This window comes from Olea europaea, chromosome 1, assembly GCF_002742605.1.
Source record: "Olea europaea var. sylvestris chromosome 1, O_europaea_v1, whole genome shotgun sequence".
Lineage (NCBI taxonomy): Eukaryota > Viridiplantae > Streptophyta > Magnoliopsida > Lamiales > Oleaceae > Olea > Olea europaea.
Genome location: NC_036237.1, coordinates 23,825,071 through 23,846,863, shown reverse-complemented (window position 1 = coordinate 23,846,863; position 21,793 = coordinate 23,825,071). Strand labels below are relative to the sequence as shown.

Genomic DNA, 21,793 nt, shown 5'->3' with positions numbered 1-21,793 from the left:
GACGATTTTTGCTATTTGTACATCGAAACATGGTGTACATGTCCCTCACAAGAGAGGAGCTCACGCCTAATAAAAAAAATTTTGGGTCCTACCTTTTGTGAGGAAAATTGTACATCAAGGAGTCAATTGACACTTGGCAAAATTGATTGCAGAATATGTAAGTCTACCATTAACAAAGTACAATGAGCTTGTTCAATAGGCTTTTTCCTTTTGTACCAGAATAATTCTTTTGATTTATCTCATTCGGATTGAAAACGCTGACAAAAAAACGTGGCTGCACAATAAAAGTACACAAACATTCCATGTACCTTACTATACACTATCACTTCTCCTAAAACGAAATGGCTTTACTGTACCCACACTAACTACTTATATATGCACCAAATTCCCGCTTTAAACCCAATTCGTTTTCAACGAACTTCCACAGAATGCATCCCTTTATTCTGTACACCGCCCTCGTCCTCTGCGCCACCGCCTGCACCGCCACGACCTTCGGCGTCACCTACAACCCATCAATTCCCAACATCTCGCCGCCTGAAAAAGTGGCCTCCACCCTCCATCGCCTCCATATTCAGGCTGTCCACCTCCTCTACCCCACTCCGGCTGCCTTGCGAGCCTTTGCCAACACCAACATCTCCCTCCTCCTCTCCGTCCCCAATTACCTTGTCTCCTATTTCGCCGCTAGCGGCTCCGCCGCTACTACCTGGCTCTACTCCCACGTCCTCCCCTTCCACCCCGGTACCCGCATTTCACTTATCTCCGTCGGCTCTGACGTCATCGCCGCCACGGCTAATTTTTACGCCGCCTCCGATCCTACCACCACCCTCGTCACGGCAATGAAAAACCTCCATTTTGCCCTCCGAGATCTTGGCATTCACTCCATCCCTGTTTCCACCACCTTGTCCTTCATCAACGTTATGACGACTTCGTTTCCTCCATCCTCCAAGGAGTTCCAAGTACCGGACAATTCTTTGATTATCACACCATTGCTACAGTTCTTGAATGAAACCAACTCTTCACTTTTGATCAATTTGTACCCACACATTACCTATAGAATGGGTTCCGAAATCGCACTTGGTACGCTTTGTTCCAAGAACATCCGTTTAATTTCTTGGATGACACCGTCACCGGTGTCCACTACATGAAAATATTCGACATGATGGTGGATGCTGTTATAGCTACGATGGCAGATTTGGGCCAAGAGAATATTCCAGTGATCGTGACAGAAACCGGGTGGCCAAATGAAGCCGAGTCTGATGCTACCGGAAACTATGCCAAGATGTACTTGAAGGGGTTGCTGACGCATTTGAGCCTGAGGTCAGGAATGGGGACTCCATTGAAGAAAGAAGGGGTTGCTGAGGCTTACGTTTATCAATTGTTTGATGAAATTGATCTAAAAAAGAGCAGTAATAGAAATGGTACTAGCATTTCAAGGAGTCGATGGGGAAGGCAGAAATGGGGAATTATGCATCTCAATATGACTTTGAAGTACGGCCCGTACAGGATTGATTTCCAGTTTGCCAAAGGATTCTTGGAATTGGTAATAGCTTTGTTCATATGCTTCATGTGTTGCATGTTTCTAGAATAGACACACAGAATTTCCACTGCCTTGTATGGGCATCGAGAATTGTTTTGCTAGTCTTTCTAGTTTCTACTCTGTTAGTTTTGACGTCATCTGATTCAGGTTCAGTAGTACCAAGTCAAGATGTGTAATTGAGGATATGTCAGAAGAGGGAGAGAGATGACAAAACTAACACGACATTGCCAAATTTATCGAGTACTCTTTTTGTATTTGAATTCCAATTCCATAAATGGGAATGGCATAGTGATTTTTGCCTTGTGAATCTTTTTAGACTTGTTACAGCTGCAGTAAGATTCAAAAGCACCTTCTTTCTGGGTTGAAAAATCTTCAAGAAACCTGCGGTCCATATATGCCAAGAATTATTAAACGAGCAACCAAAAAATGCATATTAAGTCCTAACCCAAGTTGCCAAATGAGAAACTTACAAGCATCCATTAAAGCAACATGCATCATTTTGTATACCCCGAGTAACTGTATGAAACGTTTGTTTTGTCTTATCCGAGTATGCCCGGTGTACTTGTACATGAAATTTTACATTTATCAATAAAAAAAAAAAAAGCATCATTTTGTCCTTTTGTAATAAGAAGTATAGCAGAATTCTTTCTTGAACAACTTGGAGTCGGGCCTTCTTTTGTAATAAGTATAGCAGAATTCTTTTCTTTTTGAGAAGAAACACCATGTCTACAATTCCCTGCAAGCTTCTCCAAGGTTTTAGCAAACTTTTGCCTATTTAGGATAATCAGTAGAATATCTACAACCACTTTTATTACTTTTTAGTGGATTAGTCCCTCAGAAATCGGAACAATCACTTTAGCAAAACCTTGTATCATGGTGATCTTCTCAAAAGAGGGGCTCTTGAGAGCAATGGTTATTCAGACTTGGTTATAAATTATATTTTTCATAATGCAATTCTCCGGTAGTGATTATAAAAGGCATGACATGAAATCCTAGGCTTAGGAGTTCTATAAGCCAAACTGCATCATATTGACCGGTTTCGCTAGGCCACAAAAACAGATAAAACTTATGAGCCATTTATCTATCCAGAAATCCTCCAGTGAGTTCATGACTCACTTGTCACTTGAAAATAATTAAATTTGCCATTTATCTATCCAGAAATCCTCCAGTGACTTCATGACTCACTTGTCACTTGAAAATAATTAAATTTCACCAATCAATTTTAAAACTACTCTACAAAATTCTTAATTTATAGCTTCAAAAAGATGAGAAACAAGCCAATATGACACGATCAGTCCAACATGAATCATTTTTCACTTGCAAATACTGCAGTGCATAAACAAGTTGTATGCAAATTATGATGCATCGACATGGATACGTATATTTGACATGCAATTTTTCAAAAAAGTATACATTTAGTGTTATACTTTTTTTAAATATGAGCATTTATTTGTTATTTAATAATAAATTTGAACTAAAAATATATAATATTGTGATAAATAAAAAATAAATGATCATAGTAGCGTGTTTGAGGAATGTCAGTATCGGACACACTGCCTTAGTTAAGTGTTGGACATTAACACGTTACCCTAATTGATGGGTCCGTGCAACAAAGTATGCAAACATCAATATCATGGACTACGAGAAACGTGAGGAATTGAACTTACAGCACAGTGAAATTATCCACAAAGTATCTCCATGAGTAGACACAATACATGGGTTCTATAAGATTCAAACAGAAGCTTTAATGGACTTATAAGATGCACATAGAATCTAGCTTTTGCTAATGCTGTAGAGGATTTGAAAATTTGGTCCACTTTTGGGGGGGGGGGGGGGGGGGGGGGGCGGGGGACAAATTGATCATAATCGTAATGAAGACTTCTTGTGCTAGGTGCTGACAGACAAATTATTGATGGAAAATGTGTGATTAAAAAAGAATGAAAATTTTTTTATTTGCGTGTAATATTATTTTCATAAAGAATGTATAATTGAAAATGAGTACCGTAGAAAATATATGTGATAAAATGTGAAATAATGGATGACAAACAGGGGCTAAATGCAAATTTAGAGATAGTTCTTACACTAATAAAAGTATTTGTCAGAATGCACAAGGTGTAAAACATAATCTGTGAACAATCATGCTGCAGTGATCGAAAATGGTTGACAGAGGGGATGACCGACCCACATAATGGTGGGATCCACTTTTTATTTTGGATTTTTTTATTCATGCGGGACCCACGTGCATGTAAGAGGATGTTAACCATTTGGTCATCCATTTTCAGGCAAAGTAGTTTAATTCATCTGTGAATACGTATCGGCACAAACCTAATTTCTTATCTGCCCGTTCAATTTTTCAAAAAAAGAATGGATAAAGTGTTGGAAAAATTCCATCGTATGGGGCCACAAATGTATATATATTAAAATGTGTGGTTCTAATTTTAAAATTTAGTCGATAAAGTGATCCATTAAATTTAATTTGGACTAATGGGGATATTAAATGTCATTAGAATAAAGTATAGAGACCAGAAATATTATGTTAAATTGATGAGAGGCCAATTTGAAATAATACAAAGATAATAACTGCTTTAAGCAGTTATTTATCACGAGGTCATGGTCTTCAATTGTACGTGAATTCACATCTCTCTGCATCCCCATCAAGAGAGAAGAGTTTCCAAGGGAATTACGTAACAATTGGAAGATCAAAACCCGTTTAAAGCACAAACATCTATAGATCAAGGTAAGCTTCCGCTTTAATCTTCTATTTGATTTCAACATGAAGCATTTATGTAAATTTGTGAAAGGATTTGATAAAGTTTGGCTTCTTTCAATTCCTACATAACGGTGTTAGAATTACGGGAAATTTATTTTTGTAGACATGAATTGGAAAAGTTTTTAATAAGTGCAATGATTAATTGTGACTGTTCAATTGCAAATGATATCTATCAAAGAGTTATACTGTTTCGAAATGGGTGTGACATTTTAATAGAGTGCAATATACACCATTAAAAATCAAAATGATGCGGTCTAATTGTTTAAATTAATTTGTGCCAAAAGATGCTATCATTTGAAAAGATATATGAAAATCTATAAATAGGACCCTCCGAATTCCATTTTCACCACTCCAAATCAATTCCATATAATTGATTTCTAATTCTTTCATTCTCTATATTATGTCAATTTAACGTCCGAATTATTTTTGAGTTGCATGTTCGATATTTAGTATTCGATATCTTTCATTCTAGAAGAGTAGAGTCAAGTGTTGATTCGTCCAACAATATTAATATTGTGTTCTATTGATTTTGAAAGAAGCATTGTATCTTAGGATACAAATGTTCATTTGATTCTGTTAGCACCACTGCAGAGGGAAAAATTCATCTTGAGGAGATTTGCATTTGCATACCTTGTTTCATTTCATCTCCATCTAATTTTTACATCGTAGAAAGTCGCAATTTGTGCATATATTCATACGTGAATTTTGATTTCTATAAGTCAAAATTCTATTAGATATTTTGCAGGTGCAAGTCACAATTTTATCATCTTTGCATGCATATATTTTTGTTAATAAAATATAATTCATGAACTAATTTATCTGATTAAGGCAACGTTTGAAGCTTGTGAAGACCTGCTTAGTAAACTTGCATGATGGATATAGTCACAAGTTTCCATGTACTTAATAAAAAATAACTATTGCAAATTGTTTTCGACATTACAAGTTTCGATCAGATTAAGCTATAGCTTGTTAATGAATATAGAAACTTCCATAGATGATCTAATTTATTTCAAGATTTTGTGTCCAATAAAGGTAATGGTAGCTTGGCGAGGAAAGGGTGATTTGGTTTAGTTGGGGAAGAGATCCACTGATTTTTATTTTTATTTTTTCCTTCTTTTTGTTTATCTTATTACTTTTTCTCGTAATATTTTTTTAGTAGTGCATCCTTAAACACAAACAAAAGTTGAACGGATTAATTACACATCCAATGTACATAATGTTTCACCCCTTAACATGGAAGGAGACCCACGCATAATAAAAATTATGCATGTATGCCCTCCTTGTGAGGGGGCTGTTAGAGTGTATGTACACGAAAAGTGTACACACAACATAATCCAATTTGTAAACTTACATGGCTTTTCATAAATCACGGCAAAAAAGCAAACATGCTACGTAATTTGAATCGTGATTATACAATCTTCCTGAATGAAAATAAAGTTCAAAAAATGATTTTCTTTTTCTTCCATGAACGAAATTAAGACAATTTCTCGTTTAACATTTGTAACTCTGGCAAATAATGTGTTGAGGCCTCTCTCCCAGGCTACTGGACAAATCTGAAGACATGTTCCATATGCAGTTAATTGCCAACAAATGGTCCAAACTTTACCTGAGAAGGTCAAACCTCTCTTCACATTACAAAACAGAACAGATGATATTCACAGTTGATGCTCGTCCAGTTTAGTCATTTCATCTACTACGCTTCTTCGCTTCACTATAGAGAATAACACCGACAACAGTCAGACTGTACCCGAGCATTCCAGTAACTGAGACGGGATTCCTAAATATCATTATTGAGACTACAACAGCCACAGCCCCTTTTGCATTTCCAAGGACCTGAGAGAACCATAATCATATTACCATAGAACATATGTAGAAGACCAAGAATAAGCCAAATACCGTTCATGTGAAAACAAGAGAGTAAGGCAGGAGAAACAGCATAAGATGAGTTCAATGCAGTCTAAATGAGTTGAGTTCTCTCAGCCATGGAAATATGTAGTTTAGGAGAAATAGGGTCAACAGAGTTTGAATTAGACTAGATTTGTTTGACTATGATTTTGTTCATCAAGGGAATTACTAGGGCTTCCATTTAGTCATAGACTACAATCTGATAGATTATGAAACTGAATCATTTTCCCCGAATTCTCCCATTTTTTTGTCTTTCCTCCTCCAATCTCTCTCTCTCTCCCCCTCCCCTCTTCTCTATCAAGTTCTGCATCACTACTGCAATGGGCCTTTTTGGACATCCCAAAAGTTCGCATCGGCTGTGAAAAGTCAAATCCCTTATCTTATTTCCCACACAATATAAAAATTAAAAGCAAATCACATGTTTGAATTGAATTCAAAATAGGGGTAAAATACACATCATTGTCATAACATAGTGCATAAAAAGTTGGTTTTACAAAATAAAGCAAATTTTAGGGGATGGTTGGTGTATATTAACTTGACGAGAATAAGGGCAGAAGGCGTAATCACTGACATAACAAAATTTCACTTCAATACAGCATGAACGTGATGCTCAAATCCAGCAAACTAAATTCTCAAGCTTCCCACTTTAATTTCATTCTGAACAGAAGCAATATACTTCAATTAAGGCAAGCAATGACATAAATATCTTGAATGAACAATAATTTTCATCAAGTAAGCAAATGATGCTGGGTCATAAAAAGAGGTAAAAGAATTTTATTTGGGCACTAGGAATTTGAACCTATAAGGTAGAATTTTATATGAACTACAGTGACAGGAGAAAAGTTCGAAGATCTAAAAACGTTTAATCCAATCCCATCAACTGGATCGATTACACCACTAAGAACTCTTCTACATCTCTTTCTCTCCTAGAGAAACTGAAGGTAAGGGATCAAGACTGCAAATCCCATCTGTGCTTTGCCCCTATACTGTTTAATGACTCATTCACATTAATAATTATCAGGAATATAACAATGTAGTTGTTCCAACACCATGCATCCAATTATCCTCGATATAGAATGAAATAAGGGAAACGTGGTAGCATTCCACATGAAAATGTTTGCTCATTATTTAGCGATATCAAATTAATAATCATTTGACAAGGACGAATATAAGTTCCCACAAGGCGAGAAGGGATACATCACACGTGTTATCAATTCACGCAAGAGATTACTTCCAGTATATTTAAAATTATGTCGAAACCAACATTATTTCAGCAGTCAAATAGACAATGATATCTCAGAACACAATGACCATAAAAGGGAGAGTATATCTTGACAAGAATGCATGTGCACCTTATTCATTACTTTTCTTAACAAAATGTTATGAAATGCAATTGGATACATACATTATTCTGCAAAAATATCTTTAGGCAGAAAAATAGGACAAACTTTAAACTATAAATTTTCTTCAAATTCAAAGCTGTGTTTGTATCTTCTCCAAAAATTCAAGTTTAGAAATCATAATATGATGCAGAATATCAAAGATGTAATAGATTAAATGCAACCATTTTGTATCCTCCTATGCTGTTTATTCCCTTATACAGCGTATCTTGTTATTATTGTCCATTCTAGTGCCACAAGCTAAAATATCCATGAAACTTGCCCTTTTCTTTTTGAAACGGAAACTCAAAATTTCTCTGATTCAAATATCAGCATGAAAAATATATTTGCAAATTGAGGTCAAGCTTCAAATCCAAATCATGGAAGGATAATAACTTGGATCAGAAAGCAAGGAATACCTGAAGAGTCAAAGCACTGGTGTGCTTTGTAACCAGAAAATTGGTCAAATTTACAAAATATGCAAGAGAAGAATTAAATAGGAGTAACCAAACAATTCTGTTATCCTCTCTTGCAAGTGCCAAGGTGATACCGACTACATTTTCCTCCATAAAGAGTGTTGCTGGAAGTAGGAATACAACAGCTATAGGAGCCATGTACAAGAGCAAATTCATAGAATTCAGCTTCTCCCTTGAAGAAAAATAACAAAAGTTTCAGCATGCACATATACGCCTTACACATGAAAGGCTAGAATCTCATGCAATAATATAACCAGAATATATAATGCATAAGAATATACAAGCATTACCCTTCAGAAGAAAGCAAAATCCCCTGCAGCACTGATTTAAGTGCCCTAGCAGCTGTTGCTCCAACACACATGATAAATCCAAATAAGTGGAAGCTTGGCTCGCCCTAACATCATGGAATAATTCAGAAACAAAATTGATTTCTCCTAAATTCATAAAAAACCAATAATTCAGCACAAACATGCAATGCAGACGTGCTCACATACAGTATTTCTTATAACTTGATTCCTTGAAGAATCAACTTGAGAGAAAACATGGTTCCCCCTGATAAAAATGGTAAACAGATTTACAATGAAACAACATTGGTCTCTGAAATATTAATTTGAAACCAAAAAAAAGCAACTTCCTCTAGTTGAAATCAATGTACGTGTTTGATATGTTAAAGACTAAATCGCACCGGATGAAAATGTGGAATTAAGAAAGAAAAGTAAGTTAAAATCTTGTACTATTTACTAGACAAAGCTGACCAATGCCGTTTATCAAACATATCCTCAGCGTACCAGCAGATATCAGAAATTTTCATTCCAATCAATGCAAGCTTACTACACTGAAAACAAAAATAAAAAATAAAAAAATAAAAATAAATAAAAAGGAAAAAAGAAAAAAATCAATATCCAACTCACCAACCGGACCAATTAAATACATTACATATCAGTAAAAACACTCCTGTTTCATTAAAAAAAATGTTTGAACAGAAAATCCCAAAAACAAACATTAAAAAACTTGATTCCACAATGCACATAATCAATTAAGAAGCAAACAATTGGATATGCCCAATTCAAACAACTTCAAACATACCCCACTAGCAATGACAACCCCAGTGACGACCGGAATCAAAGTCACATATGTCAACCATGCCTCTCTTTTCTGAGTTATCAAGTACGCAAATACAGCGGTGAAGAAAGGAGTTGTGGCGCCAATGGCTTGATTAAAGCTAACGGGCAAGTACTTGAGCGAAATATTCCCGCTAACAACAGACGCACAGAAAATCAAGCAAAGAGTAGAGATCTTCATGAACTGAACCCTAGATCTTATTGTCTGCATTGGAACCATCTTCAGCCACGCGATTGCGATGTAGCTCAGCAACGAGCAAGCCGTCATGTGGCACATGGTCAGGAAAATGGGGTACTTGAACCCATAATTGCTCAACAAATACTTGTTCAAAAGCAGCACCCCGATGTTAGAAAAATACCATGCCGACACTAAACCAATCGTCAAAAATCGGCCCGACGATTTCGCAGCAGACATTTTTTCCATTTTTCAAAAACCAAAAAGCGTTGTTTAATATGAACAAATTTATGAGGTGGGATTATGAAGAATTGCGAATTGATCTATTAGAGTTGGGAAAGGGGGCATGGGAATAGAAGAAAAAGAGGGATCCGAGGGACATTTAAAGTCGAAATTGTGGGCTTCAATGGATCTGATTCGATTCAATTTCCATTAACAACAATGCATATTTAGAAAAATACAACTGGAGATTTTTGGGTGTACATATATAGATATACATAAGTATAGGAAGGTATTGGATGATATAGAAAGAGAGAAGAAATCTGTGAGAATTTGGACAATTGAGAACCTGTGAGTGTGAAAATTGGAAGTGAGGCGAAGTTGCAGCTCTGTGTTTGAGGACGGCCGACGAAGAAATTGTTTGCAGAAGAAGTTGAGTGAGGGAGAGAGAAAATCAAACGAAAGGAAGCTGAGTTAATGCTAATTAATTAAATTGGCGTTTGGGCAATTAATTCATTCATTCAATGAATTGTGCAAATTAAGGAAGAAGATAAAACAAAAGTAAAGAATTGAATGGTTAATTGTGAACAACGTGAAAATATTCTTTTTCAAAATCATTTTTAAGCATAGAATAAATCTATAATTTCTTCTTACCTTTTAGTCACACATTCCTAAAAAAATCAACTTTCATTTTGAATAATCTCTCTTATACCAGCTCTGTATTAATTTACGAATCATTGTGTAACATTTGAGGAATAAAACTCTTACACAGACCCCCTTTGCATAGGAGCTCTCACGTGGGGGTAAACCCCACACATGGAATCCACCCCGTGTGTGTGCATATTTACAGACTCTGTACAAATGAATCTGTATAAATAGCACGAACCAATTTGCACTGGGTGTGTACAAACCCAACTTTTGATGGATGTGATACCAATTACATGTTCTACACGACTGTTCACATTTATCAATTCCCTTGCATTAGCCATGCTCCAATGATCCACCAAGTTTCGACCTTTTCTACTGCAAGATAAGCGTTTGAACATAATAAGGTTACCCTGACCTGTCCTCTAAGCAAACCAATGATTTTATAACAATTTGATAACTTAGAACAAACAAGAGAAACCGTACAATTCAAATCTTCTTAAAACGATCACTCGGTGTTATTATCTAGCAGAGATTTTGGCAAACTCCTTATTTCGTGTTCAATTCTGAATCATCAAAGCATTAGGATGTACAATGACTAAAATAAATTTGAAGCAAGCCACAAGAACAAGTTAATTTGGTGGTCAATTAGCTCAAACCACTCAAATCTTGTTAAAACACATTCAAGTAAGCTAAAATCTTGCTCCATTGTGCTATACAAAATTGCATACCAAACATGCTCTTATGTTTGAAGCTAACGAAACCATATTTACCAACCCCCTTTACCCCTGAAACATGACGACAAGCATTTTCTGACGAGCACGCATAAAATATATCAAAATTGGAAATCGTTGATAATTATGATTAAAATAGTGACCCAAATTGTCAGAATCAGTTATATCTAGTTTGATGTCCAATCCTTGGTGATAAATAAACATGACCAAACTATGGAGAGAAAAAAAAGGCAAAAGAGATCCTTCTAAAAGCCACCAATACTCGAACTCCGTTCAGCCACTTGAAACGCTGCAAGAATGAGAGAAAAATGGAAAAGAAACATCAGAAACCTCTCGACAACATTGAAGCTATTATAGACATCACCACATAATTATACATGATTTCTAAGAAGCACAACATGAAACACACAGTACAATGAACAAACGTGAAACAAGGATCGAGTATTATTTTGAATAGAGATGCAGGTACAAACTTCGTTGAACATAAAGTGGCAAAAGCAAAGATTCTAAATGTTGGTAATGTAAATGATCATCGGTACTACATGCAGAAATTTTAAATACCATATAAACAAATGAGATTTATTAACAATCGAATGCTTGCAAAGTTAGTTTGAGAAAGCTGGGTCAGTTCCATTCAACTAAGCCTAATCACGGTTAATATGTAAAATCAATTCTGAACCTGAATGAAAATTACAAATCTTCAGATGAATCAAAATTTAAAATGACCAAATGAGGTGGGATTGAATTGGAACTCGAAAAACTTCGATTCAAGGATATAATCATAATACACAGTTGAGAAAAAAATCAGAATCCTTTAAAGCACCCCATAGCCCTTAGTTCCCTTCCCAGTCTCTTACAGAAATTGAAAACAAACTTTCAATAATTTCTCAGATCCTTCATTTCCTACTCCTGTTAATTCCTCCAAGCCTTGTTTATATGATAATGAAGGCTAGATATTCCACTCTCAAAATGTACAAATGGACACTACACTTCCTTGAGAGTTCCAGTAAGATTTCATTCTTGAACAGAAATCCATTTTTGATTTATTTCATCTACTCCACGACCAGAACAGGCACAATATTGAATCAGAAAAGCTTGTAGGTAAAACAGAAAGGCATGAAAATACGCATATATGGAACACTAATAACTTCTTCTACATTACATTGAACATCACCAGCACTCAGCTACAAAAGAGCATGCATAACTGCAGTTATTTATTAAACTGGTGGCGTCAAATATATCAAATTAAATGTCAGTTTATCAATAAAAATCAACAATTCAAGGTCAAAGTATCACAATTTCAAGAATCATTTGGCACATAATTTGGAAAAAAAAAAATCAAAAACCAAATAAACCATTATCAAACAGATAATAAAATCCACATTTCACCAAAAAAAAAATTACAAACAGTAAAAAGCAGTCACAATTCACTTCCACAATATAAAAAACTTCCAAGAATCCTGTGAAAAAACATTATATATCACTTTCAAATGAATTAAATTTAACTATAAACCAATACCTTCAAATGTTGCTAGGGTACATGAAGACGCGAACTCGGGCTCCCATGGACTTGGGGGGAAGGTTGGATTTGAACTTAGCACGAACAACACCGGAGTTTCCATGGGGACGAATCACCTTACCCCAAATGCAACGATAGTGAGTCCCATTCTGCTTCACCTTAGCCTTGTAAATGTACGCCATTCTTTTCCCCTGGTACCAAGCTACCTCCTCCTTGCTGTTCACTCCCTCGATCTGGATTAAAGACGTGTTCGGGTACTGGTTCGACTTCGACCTCTTGTACCCCAGGATCGTGCCTCGAACGTACAACCTGCAATCAAACGCATTATTAAACATAACTTTACTAAAATATTGATAAGATTATAGATACGTGTATTTGTATGCATATGTTAGGGTAAGATCGGGCGACCTGACGCGCTCTCCTTGGCGACCCTTCACCATTTTCGACTGCTGCTTTTGGGAACAGCGACTGAGCGTTAGTGCCGGAGAAGATGAAAACTAAAACCCTAGTTTAGTGCAAATAATTAAACGGCCGTTTATATAGAGGGCTATCTGGGTTTGTAGTGTGGGCCGGGCTCATAGGCTCATAGATTTCGGATTATTGAACTCCCGTTGTCGAGAAGAAAAAAGAGATTGACAAATTGACACAAATAACAGCGATAATTAAGCTATAGCTTTGAAAAATGGGTAACGCTGCATATACACTTTTAGTGCATATAATGGGTTACATTGTACCAGTTGAAGGACGTGTGATACATATAGAGAGCTTGTAAGTATGTATACAATAACAATAATTAATTTCTAGCGAGTAGATATGTCAAAGCTTTACGAGCAGCGTTATTTGCAAATTGATTTGGGACAACTTGTTAATGCACAATATTTTTTCTTAAATTATAGGGAAAATTGCAGTAGAAGCTCCAAATCTTTGTAATATTAGCAGACTTTCCTCAAACATTTGATTTGTTGCAGCCATTACCCCTAACATTTTCAAATGTTACAGGTGGAGCCCTTTTGGACAATTTCCATCCAAAATTTCGTTAGTTGACCAAAAATTTAATTTTGACCACATTTTTAATATTTTAAAAAGGGGTAAAAAAATAAATTTTTATTTATCACATTAAATAATAATTAAATTAAAAAATAATAAACCCGAAACCCAGTCTTCTTCCTCCACCCCCCACCCCAGTCTTCTTCCAAATGTAGCAACAGAGTACAGTTTTAATTTATTGACTAGGGGTTTCCATTAAATTGACCTGTCTCGAAGCCGCGATTTCGTGTAAAAATCTGTCAATTTTGTTGTCTATTGTGGAACCCGATTCAATCAAAACCCGAACAAAATCAACATTTCCAGATTTAACAGCCAGGGACAAGGCAGATTCTCGCTCTAAATCCCTTCCATTTACATCTGTACTAGCCTCAATTAGGCCTAAAATGAAGTATGAATTTCCATTCTTTGCAGCAAATCTAAGCAAATAACTTAACTGAGAGTCATCGCATCGGGAAATTGCTTTTGAAAACAAGAAATTCATTTCCAGGAACTTGTTTGAAGGCGAAAGAAGAAATTCAACAACTTGGGGTCCAACAAATGAGATCAATATCATAGCATCTTTGAATATATACGGGCTGAGCTTTGAAAACAGTCGCCAAAAATCATCCTGATGGGCTTTTCCGATAGGCAGCATCGATGATCGGCCAAGGACTATCTCTGACGGCATTGATAACGACGACTGATTCAGAAATAGAGTGGAGATGCAGTTGAGAGAGATGGGATGAGTGAGAAACACCGTGAAAATGAAAATTTATTAATGAATAGGGGGGGTAGGGTGCGTGGGGGGTAGGAGGAAGTAGACTGGATTTTGGGTTTTTTTTTTTTGCTTTTTAATTTAATTATTATTTAATGTGATAAATGGAAATTTACTCTTTTACCCTTTTTTAAAATATTAAAAATGTGGTCAAAATCAAATTTTTGGTCAACTAACAAAATTTTGGATGGAAACTATCCAAAAGAGCTCCACCTGCAATTTTTGGAAAGGTTATGATCGCGGCTGCAACAAATTAAAGGTTTGAGGAAAGTCTGCTAATGTTACAAAGGTTTGGAGCTTCTGCTGCAATTTTCCCTAAATTATATCTAATTACCTCATCATGTAGGATTCAATTACAATACAAACTAGTAACATGAATCAATTTAGATACTGACTTTAGAATGTGTCTTCAATTAAGATTTTAATGATTTTTGTTGACCTCGATTTTTTATTAATGACGCGGTCAACAAATTTTGACTACATTTACATTAGTATGGCTCATGCACACGAAAGTGTTAGAAGCACATTGCCTTCTCCAAAGTGAGGGTGGCGACCACTATCACTCGACTGTAGAGTCAATCAACTTGTTTATATATATTTAAGTGTGAAGCGGACGAAAGATATAAGCCATGAATGTGTACGGGCACCGGGGGTTCAGAGAGAACAAGAGTTGGCAATAACACAATGGATGTGGAAAATTGGCATTTAAATGGCTCTAAATGCAAATTTTATTGCAGAAGAGGTGAAGTGGCTGTCGTTGGATGAAAAGATAAGTGGCCTCATCTTAAAGGTCGAAATGTTTTCTCCTATATGTCACTTCTGTAATCTATGTCTACAGACATTTAATGATTCTGAATAGTAGTCATCTTATAGCCCAAGTTTGACATATGAAAACAGACTGACAAGTAAATTGAAAGGCACTTGCTGTAGAGAGGACACATCAATCAATCACAAATGCTTTTATGCAGGAATTCTCTTAAAAGAGGTGGGGGAGATGATGCCTCCGCACGCTAAGAGGCTACTGATTTCGAATTTACTCTACAACAGGTCGTGGCACGTCGTCTTGCCCATGGAGGATCGATCTATACATGGCACCTCGACTGAAGTGGTGTATCACTTCAACTCCTATATCTAGTGGCCTTGGTTAGGTAGGAATGTAATGTGAATTACGTGCCTAATTTAGCTTGCTAGTTGGCACTACGTACTCGATGCCTGAAGTTTCGTCGGATGAGATATAACAATAATCCCCCAAGTCTAGATATAAATATTTATATAACGCATTTAATTAAATTGAGGATGAAATGCGTTACACGTGATATGGAGTGAAGTATGAATGTGTTCGTTGTTGGAGAAGTAATGTTCTAGCGTAGAGTATCTTTATCTTTGTTGAAGCCAGATTGGAGAGGTAAAAATTTGATTAGTTGTGGTGAAGCACAACACAATAGTCCCCATAATATTGCTGATGAGTCCAAAATCAAATGTTTATCATTTAAATATTATCCTTCATAAATCTACTGTTACAACTTATAGTCATAACGGGAAGAATTTGTCTTTTTCAAATCATTTTCAATCAGTGTAGAATTGTCGTCAAATTCATGTGGAACACCTCTTGAGTATTCTCATATGTGATGGGACAATTCTCGAATCTAACTCTTTCGCACATGACATATTTATACAAGTTCCCAGTACATATCTTTTCTCTATTGCTAAAATTTGAAGCTGCTTGTTAATCACTTCAAGACTGCCCCTGCCTCGCTTCTTTATTCTTGGCTAGTAAGGCACTAGGTGTTATTTTTTAATATCTGTTAATGTTTAGATTTGAATTGTTTGGTCCTTTAGTGTCATAGAGTCTTATCTTTATACAATTAAAGTGTAAGACCACTAGGAATAACCATACACTGCAGTAAAACCGTTTTTAAACCCTGAAAGCATAAAAAGTATGTGCTAAATGATGTCCATTTGCTCTCTAGGTTCGACCAATTTCTCTAGAAGGTGGCATGTTGATTTTAGTTATTGCCAAAAAAAAAAAAAAAAAAAATTGAAGAAGAAGAAGAATAAATGAATAATTTCTTTTAACATGGTTTTGTTGGAACCTTTTGTATATTTATAATTTTGCTCTATAAGTTGCATATCCTTTTTTCACGATAAGTGCAAAGAAAACAACATGGTAGTGATCTTTAGGTGTCGAGAATAGGGCTTATTAGGAATTGTAATAATTCGCAACATACATAATCATAAATTTCGGGTCAAGCTACTTACTTGAAATGATGTATGTCAAGAACTTTTCAATGGTTAAATCACCTTAATTTCCAAAACTCCAAATCTGCAATTTTCTTGCACTCCAATGGTCACATTCCTATCACAATGGAAGGTGATTATTAGTCACAACCTAAGTGCCTTTTTTTTTTTTTTTTCCCATGTCAAAATAGTGATTCTAGGTTCCTTTCAATTTTGGTGATATTTTCCATACGAATTTCACCATTTTTTTTGCTATTTTTTCCCTCTTTTTCTCTTGAATAATTATTAGAGGTTAAATGGAAGTTAATGAAGATTATAGGAAGTTAAAATTCAAACCATTACCTCCAAACCCTTTTAATGTCTTGTGGGTTGGGCCATCCCACATGGGCAACACATGACCCATATATTTTTAACATTTCCCACTAATACATAATGGGCTTATCTCGAACCACAAGCGACAATGAATATTACACATTAGATCCTTCTCAAGGTCCATCTCACAAAAACTCATACGACAAATATATCGTGTGACCAGCAAGTACATATTAGAGCTTATGGTACGATAAACCTGTTAGAAATATAGTAGCTCTATAAGATGAACATTACATAACGTTATATCGCAACTCATTTTTCAATATTAATTCAAGTATTTCCAATTCTTCGAATATTTATGAACCCCATATCATATCAATGTATTCACAATTATGTTCTATATCCTAAAGGTCAAACACAATTGTTCGGTTGATAAATCCAAATATAAATGTTGAACAAAATATTTTTTCTCTCCTACTTGAATCTTTCATCTTTAAATTAGTTGTTTTCCTAGACATGTTTCTAGGAAAACAACTAAAATAAAATCTCAAGATACTGTCAAAGTCATAAGGGTATAAATGATGTTATATAAACCTTAAAGTCTCACACAATGGAAAAGCAAGAATTCATTCACTCATTTACCCAATATTGGTCATAATGGTATGAAACACGTCCTACGATATTTTCTTCATTTCTTAGGGCTTATGTCACATTCATTGTAAACAAATAGCACCGTACAAATCTTAGTTCAGGCATTCTCCGATACTTAACTTGAGTTCTCCTTATATTCATTCTTCTAAGCAATCTTAAATTGAGAACTCGATCTTGCTACTAAACATGTTTAATGGATAACAAAATTAATTTTGATTACTTGTTGTAATCTCATCTTGATATCTCAATAAGGTGACCAAATCATGTATACAACATGATCACTTGTATCATTTCAACACACCCCAAAGTGTTTGAAGCGATTATTCATGTGAGTGAACCTCTCAACCTATCTGACATATTTTATACATGTATGCAAATCACTATCTCGTAATCCTAACGATAAATTATACATGAATTCAAAATTGTTCATCTATGGGCATACAAAATCGAATCAAGAGTTTGTTGATACAATAAGTATCATATTTTTCTCAATTCTAAACATTTGACACTACCAACAAATATATCTGTAAGTATCTTTAGAGACGAAAATTATATACCATTATTTACACAGATATATTGCAAAGACACTTTCTTTGCGAACGTCTTTCATAGAAATGCCATCGAGTGTTTTGCTGCATTTTGATATTTAAGATCCTCAACACATGAGATAATTGCATAATTATCATGGATATAATATTCTTAATTAGTATCATTAGATACCTAATACATCTATACCAAATAATTTCTTCAACTGTCAAGACATATACTATGGGATATATTTTTTGCTACTCCATATAACAAGATTGCACAAGTTTAGTAACTAGTTTTGCTCGATAACTCTCATCTTTAGTCGACATTTCTATTACAATATCAAGTTATTCATTTGACAACAAATAGAATAATTGATGCTACACCATTAAAGTATTACAATACTCTTTCTAAGGATAACGTTGATACTAATTGACCAAATCATGACATGACAAATATTAAGACAAGTATACATCATAGAACACTATTAACTCCTAACCGTTTTAGATATGGTTCTCTAGATATCTCTTTGTGTACTTATGGAGTATTTGAACATATATAAAGACTCTTATGGTCGGCTTTCGATATAGAAGTATTAAAAGGGTAGCAATTCTTCAGTTAAAAATATTTTATAATCTTTATAGTATAAACTCTTGTGATAGAGTAAGAAGATTAAAATAATTTTTTTTTTAATTCAAAACATACAATTTGCTAAACTCGTGTTCTCAAAGATTGAGGACAACCTTTTCAAAATAGTATCAATACACCTTCACATATTAAGCCAATACTATGTCATCAATAGCAAAATTAGAATTATAACATACCATCGGACCTTTACATAAATACAGGGATCTTCATCCACATGACGAAATATTTTACGAGATTTAATCCCTGTTTAGAAACTTAAGCACCATTGTTAAAATGGTTGTATTAGGTCATGAGTGTAACTATAAGCTACAATAATATTAAAAGGCCTTTAATATGAAATCTACAAGTCGATTCATGTAAATCTCTTTAATCAATTTTCAATTAAGAATAAAAATACAGTCTCTGAATCTATTTGGAATAACTCTAAATTTAAACATAATACTACGATAGCATCAACGTACGAAGTGAATCTCATTGTCATAAAAAAAAAAAAAATTATCTAATACACTCATATTGGGTGTAATATTTTCCAAAAAAAAAAAGAAAAAGTTATTTTTATTTATCATAAACTCATTATTCTTCCACATAACTTTCCAGAACTTAAATGTTCTCAATAAACTTCATGACTAATTAGAACTTCCACTATATATCAAATTAGGTTGATATTCTATACTCCATATATGTACTTCATTCACTTTTTTCAATATTGCTCTTTGTACTCATGTATGTAAGGTATTGAATTATTAAAAATAACAATAGCTGCCATTGGAGCCAGATTACCCTCACTTGAATCAAAATCTTAAAACAACTCATTTGTAATCAAAACTAATTTATCAATACACACAACATTAATTCCAATAATATTGTTCAAAGTCTTCTCCCTTACTAGGAAAAATGTCACATATCACATCTTGTGAGTCGATTAAGTGACACACAGTTAACCAAAACTCTTCTAGAAAGAAAATACATAAATTGGATTGCATTATATCAAGTTTCATCACATTCAATAATATTTCATTCTTTCTTCCCAATTGACCATATAATTATTGGCGATCAAGGAGTAGCCAATCAAATAAGAATTTCTCTTTCATCACATAGATCATTGCTCTCTCATGATAGAGACTCACACTCTCAAACAGTTCTCAAAGTCTTCACTTTCATATTATGATTTTCAACTCCTTCTCAATAAAGTATAAATCAATACAATATCTTCAACTTATGAAAGTAGAGGCATAATTGAAATGCGTGAACACAACTATAAATGTAATGAAAATATGAAATTTCATCTCTATCTCACAAAAAAATTCGGATTGATTTACTCTATGGAAGTTTAGATCATATAACTTTGAATGGTTTTCTCAACTCAAAATCTCAAACCATTGCACAAATATCTAAAATCATAATTAAACATCACCATTGTGAGTACGAACAGAACTATCACGTATAAGGTCAAGTAAGAGACCACTACTAGAAAAACAATAAATGAGATAAATAGACTAAAGACATTTTTTGATATTATATAAAATAAGTTTGTAACTTTTAAATCTACTATTGACACAAGATAAGATTCAACATTATACGTAAACAATACAAAGAAGAACATATTCAAATGTAATATCCTTTAGTTTAACTACTTTCGAGTTTATAGATTCAAACCATATGGTTAAAACATTTGAACCTTTGTAATATTGGTCCTCTACCAAATTTACTTTCATATTCTTCTATCTGATATTCTCTTCTTGATCTATTTTCCAGCGTTCTCATCTATCCCGCATTTGTTTCAACTCATTTAAAATTTAAAATTCGAAGACTTATAAGAACTAAAAGATCACCACACAAGTATGTGCTCAAGACTTAGCAACATCAAGTTGCACGTCTCTTAACTCGCAAAACTAATAATGTCACTAGAAAATAGTGACGCTTCAATTTGCAAGTCAAATGACTTTCAAAATTTTCATATATTGAGAAGAGATTAGGTTGAACTTACTATCCATCTAAAAAAAATGTAACCAACAAAAATGTTGATACTATATTAACTATCTCAGCTAAGTCACATTCGAGAAAATAGATCATGTATGATAGAACTTAGCAATTTAAATGTTTAAACACTAGAATCTATCTTTTTCGTACTTGTTAAGGTTCTTGTTCTTTATTATCTAGAGTAGTATGACCCACATCAAGTTTTCTATTGCATGGTTGATGCTCTCTAAAGCATTATATTCTTTTAGTACTCAAAATCTTATCATACCAAATGTTATCACATTTAGCTTATCACCTTTATTAAGGTTAACAATTATAAATTTTGATGCCATGATCCATAAGATTTTAGAGACATTTTTATTCCCAATCAATGTCTATTTACGCAATATACCATTTTGCATTATTGCAAATTAATGTACATGATAGTTCAACGTTAGATATAGAGTTGAAAGTATACTATGTTCCCAATCACCGTCCACAATTCTACTGCTTCACTATGGCCCCCATTATTGCCAAATTTTAATGATTGAAATAGTATTTTTTTATGAAAAACGTGTGGTTGAAAAAGAATGAAAAGTTTTTGATTTGCGTGTAATATTATTTTATGGAAGATTATATGGTTAAAAATAAGAGAGAGAAAAAGAATGAGAATAAGAATGAGAATGGGGGCCAAACGGGGGCTTAATTTTATCACGCAAAATTTCATGAGTTCTAAGCGAGAATTACATTGATCCTTCCAACTTGAAAACTTCTACTCAAATAGTGAATCAAATAATTTTAGATGAGATTTTCTCTAAATTTTCTAATCATTAATTCTGTTGACTTGGCATTTATAACAATTCACGAATTAATAGATATCATACAATTTAATAAGGTAATTCCATAATGTGCAATAAAAGTATAAATATGCAATAAAAGTATAAATATGCACATTTATCCATTTATGACATATATCATCATGATATTGCAAATTAATTCTTTTATAAAATAATTTCAATTATAATCAAAGAATAAAACTCACGTCATTTAATTTTATTTATACAGATTCTCAACCTTACTTCAATATTTGTTGCAACACATCCCAACAAATGGTAAATAACATCGGAATTCTCATATACTGCTTATCGTAAAAAATTTCCCAAAAATATTCACTTA

The 21,793-nt window shown here is 34.2% G+C and overlaps 3 protein-coding genes across 3 annotated transcripts; 1 reads left to right on the top strand and 2 right to left on the bottom strand.

The window, feature by feature from the left end:
• The first annotated feature begins 269 nt into the window (after positions 1–269).
• On the top strand, positions 270–1,682 carry LOC111394858 (glucan endo-1,3-beta-glucosidase GII-like). The gene is given in 2 exon segments (XM_023020926.1): positions 270–1,074; positions 1,077–1,682. Coding segments are annotated over 2 exon segments (1,158 nt in total). The 5' UTR covers positions 270–428; the 3' UTR covers positions 1,589–1,682.
• Positions 1,683–5,645: 3,963 nt separating this feature from the next.
• On the bottom strand, positions 5,646–10,202 carry LOC111397828 (probable sugar phosphate/phosphate translocator At3g11320). The gene is made up of 4 exons (XM_023024805.1): positions 9,154–10,202; positions 8,358–8,461; positions 8,011–8,239; positions 5,646–6,140 (listed from the first exon to the last, which is right to left on the bottom strand). Exons 1-4 carry the CDS (start codon positions 9,610–9,612, stop codon positions 5,994–5,996), a joined length of 939 nt encoding a protein of 312 aa, XP_022880573.1. The 5' UTR covers positions 9,613–10,202; the 3' UTR covers positions 5,646–5,993.
• Positions 10,203–11,058: 856 nt separating this feature from the next.
• LOC111397835 (60S ribosomal protein L35a-1-like) lies at positions 11,059–13,037 on the bottom strand. The gene is made up of 3 exons (XM_023024811.1): positions 12,889–13,037; positions 12,481–12,789; positions 11,059–11,250 (listed from the first exon to the last, which is right to left on the bottom strand). Exons 1-2 carry the CDS (start codon positions 12,918–12,920, stop codon positions 12,483–12,485), a joined length of 339 nt encoding a protein of 112 aa, XP_022880579.1. The 5' UTR covers positions 12,921–13,037; the 3' UTR covers positions 11,059–11,250; positions 12,481–12,482.
• Positions 13,038–21,793: the final 8,756 nt, after the last annotated feature.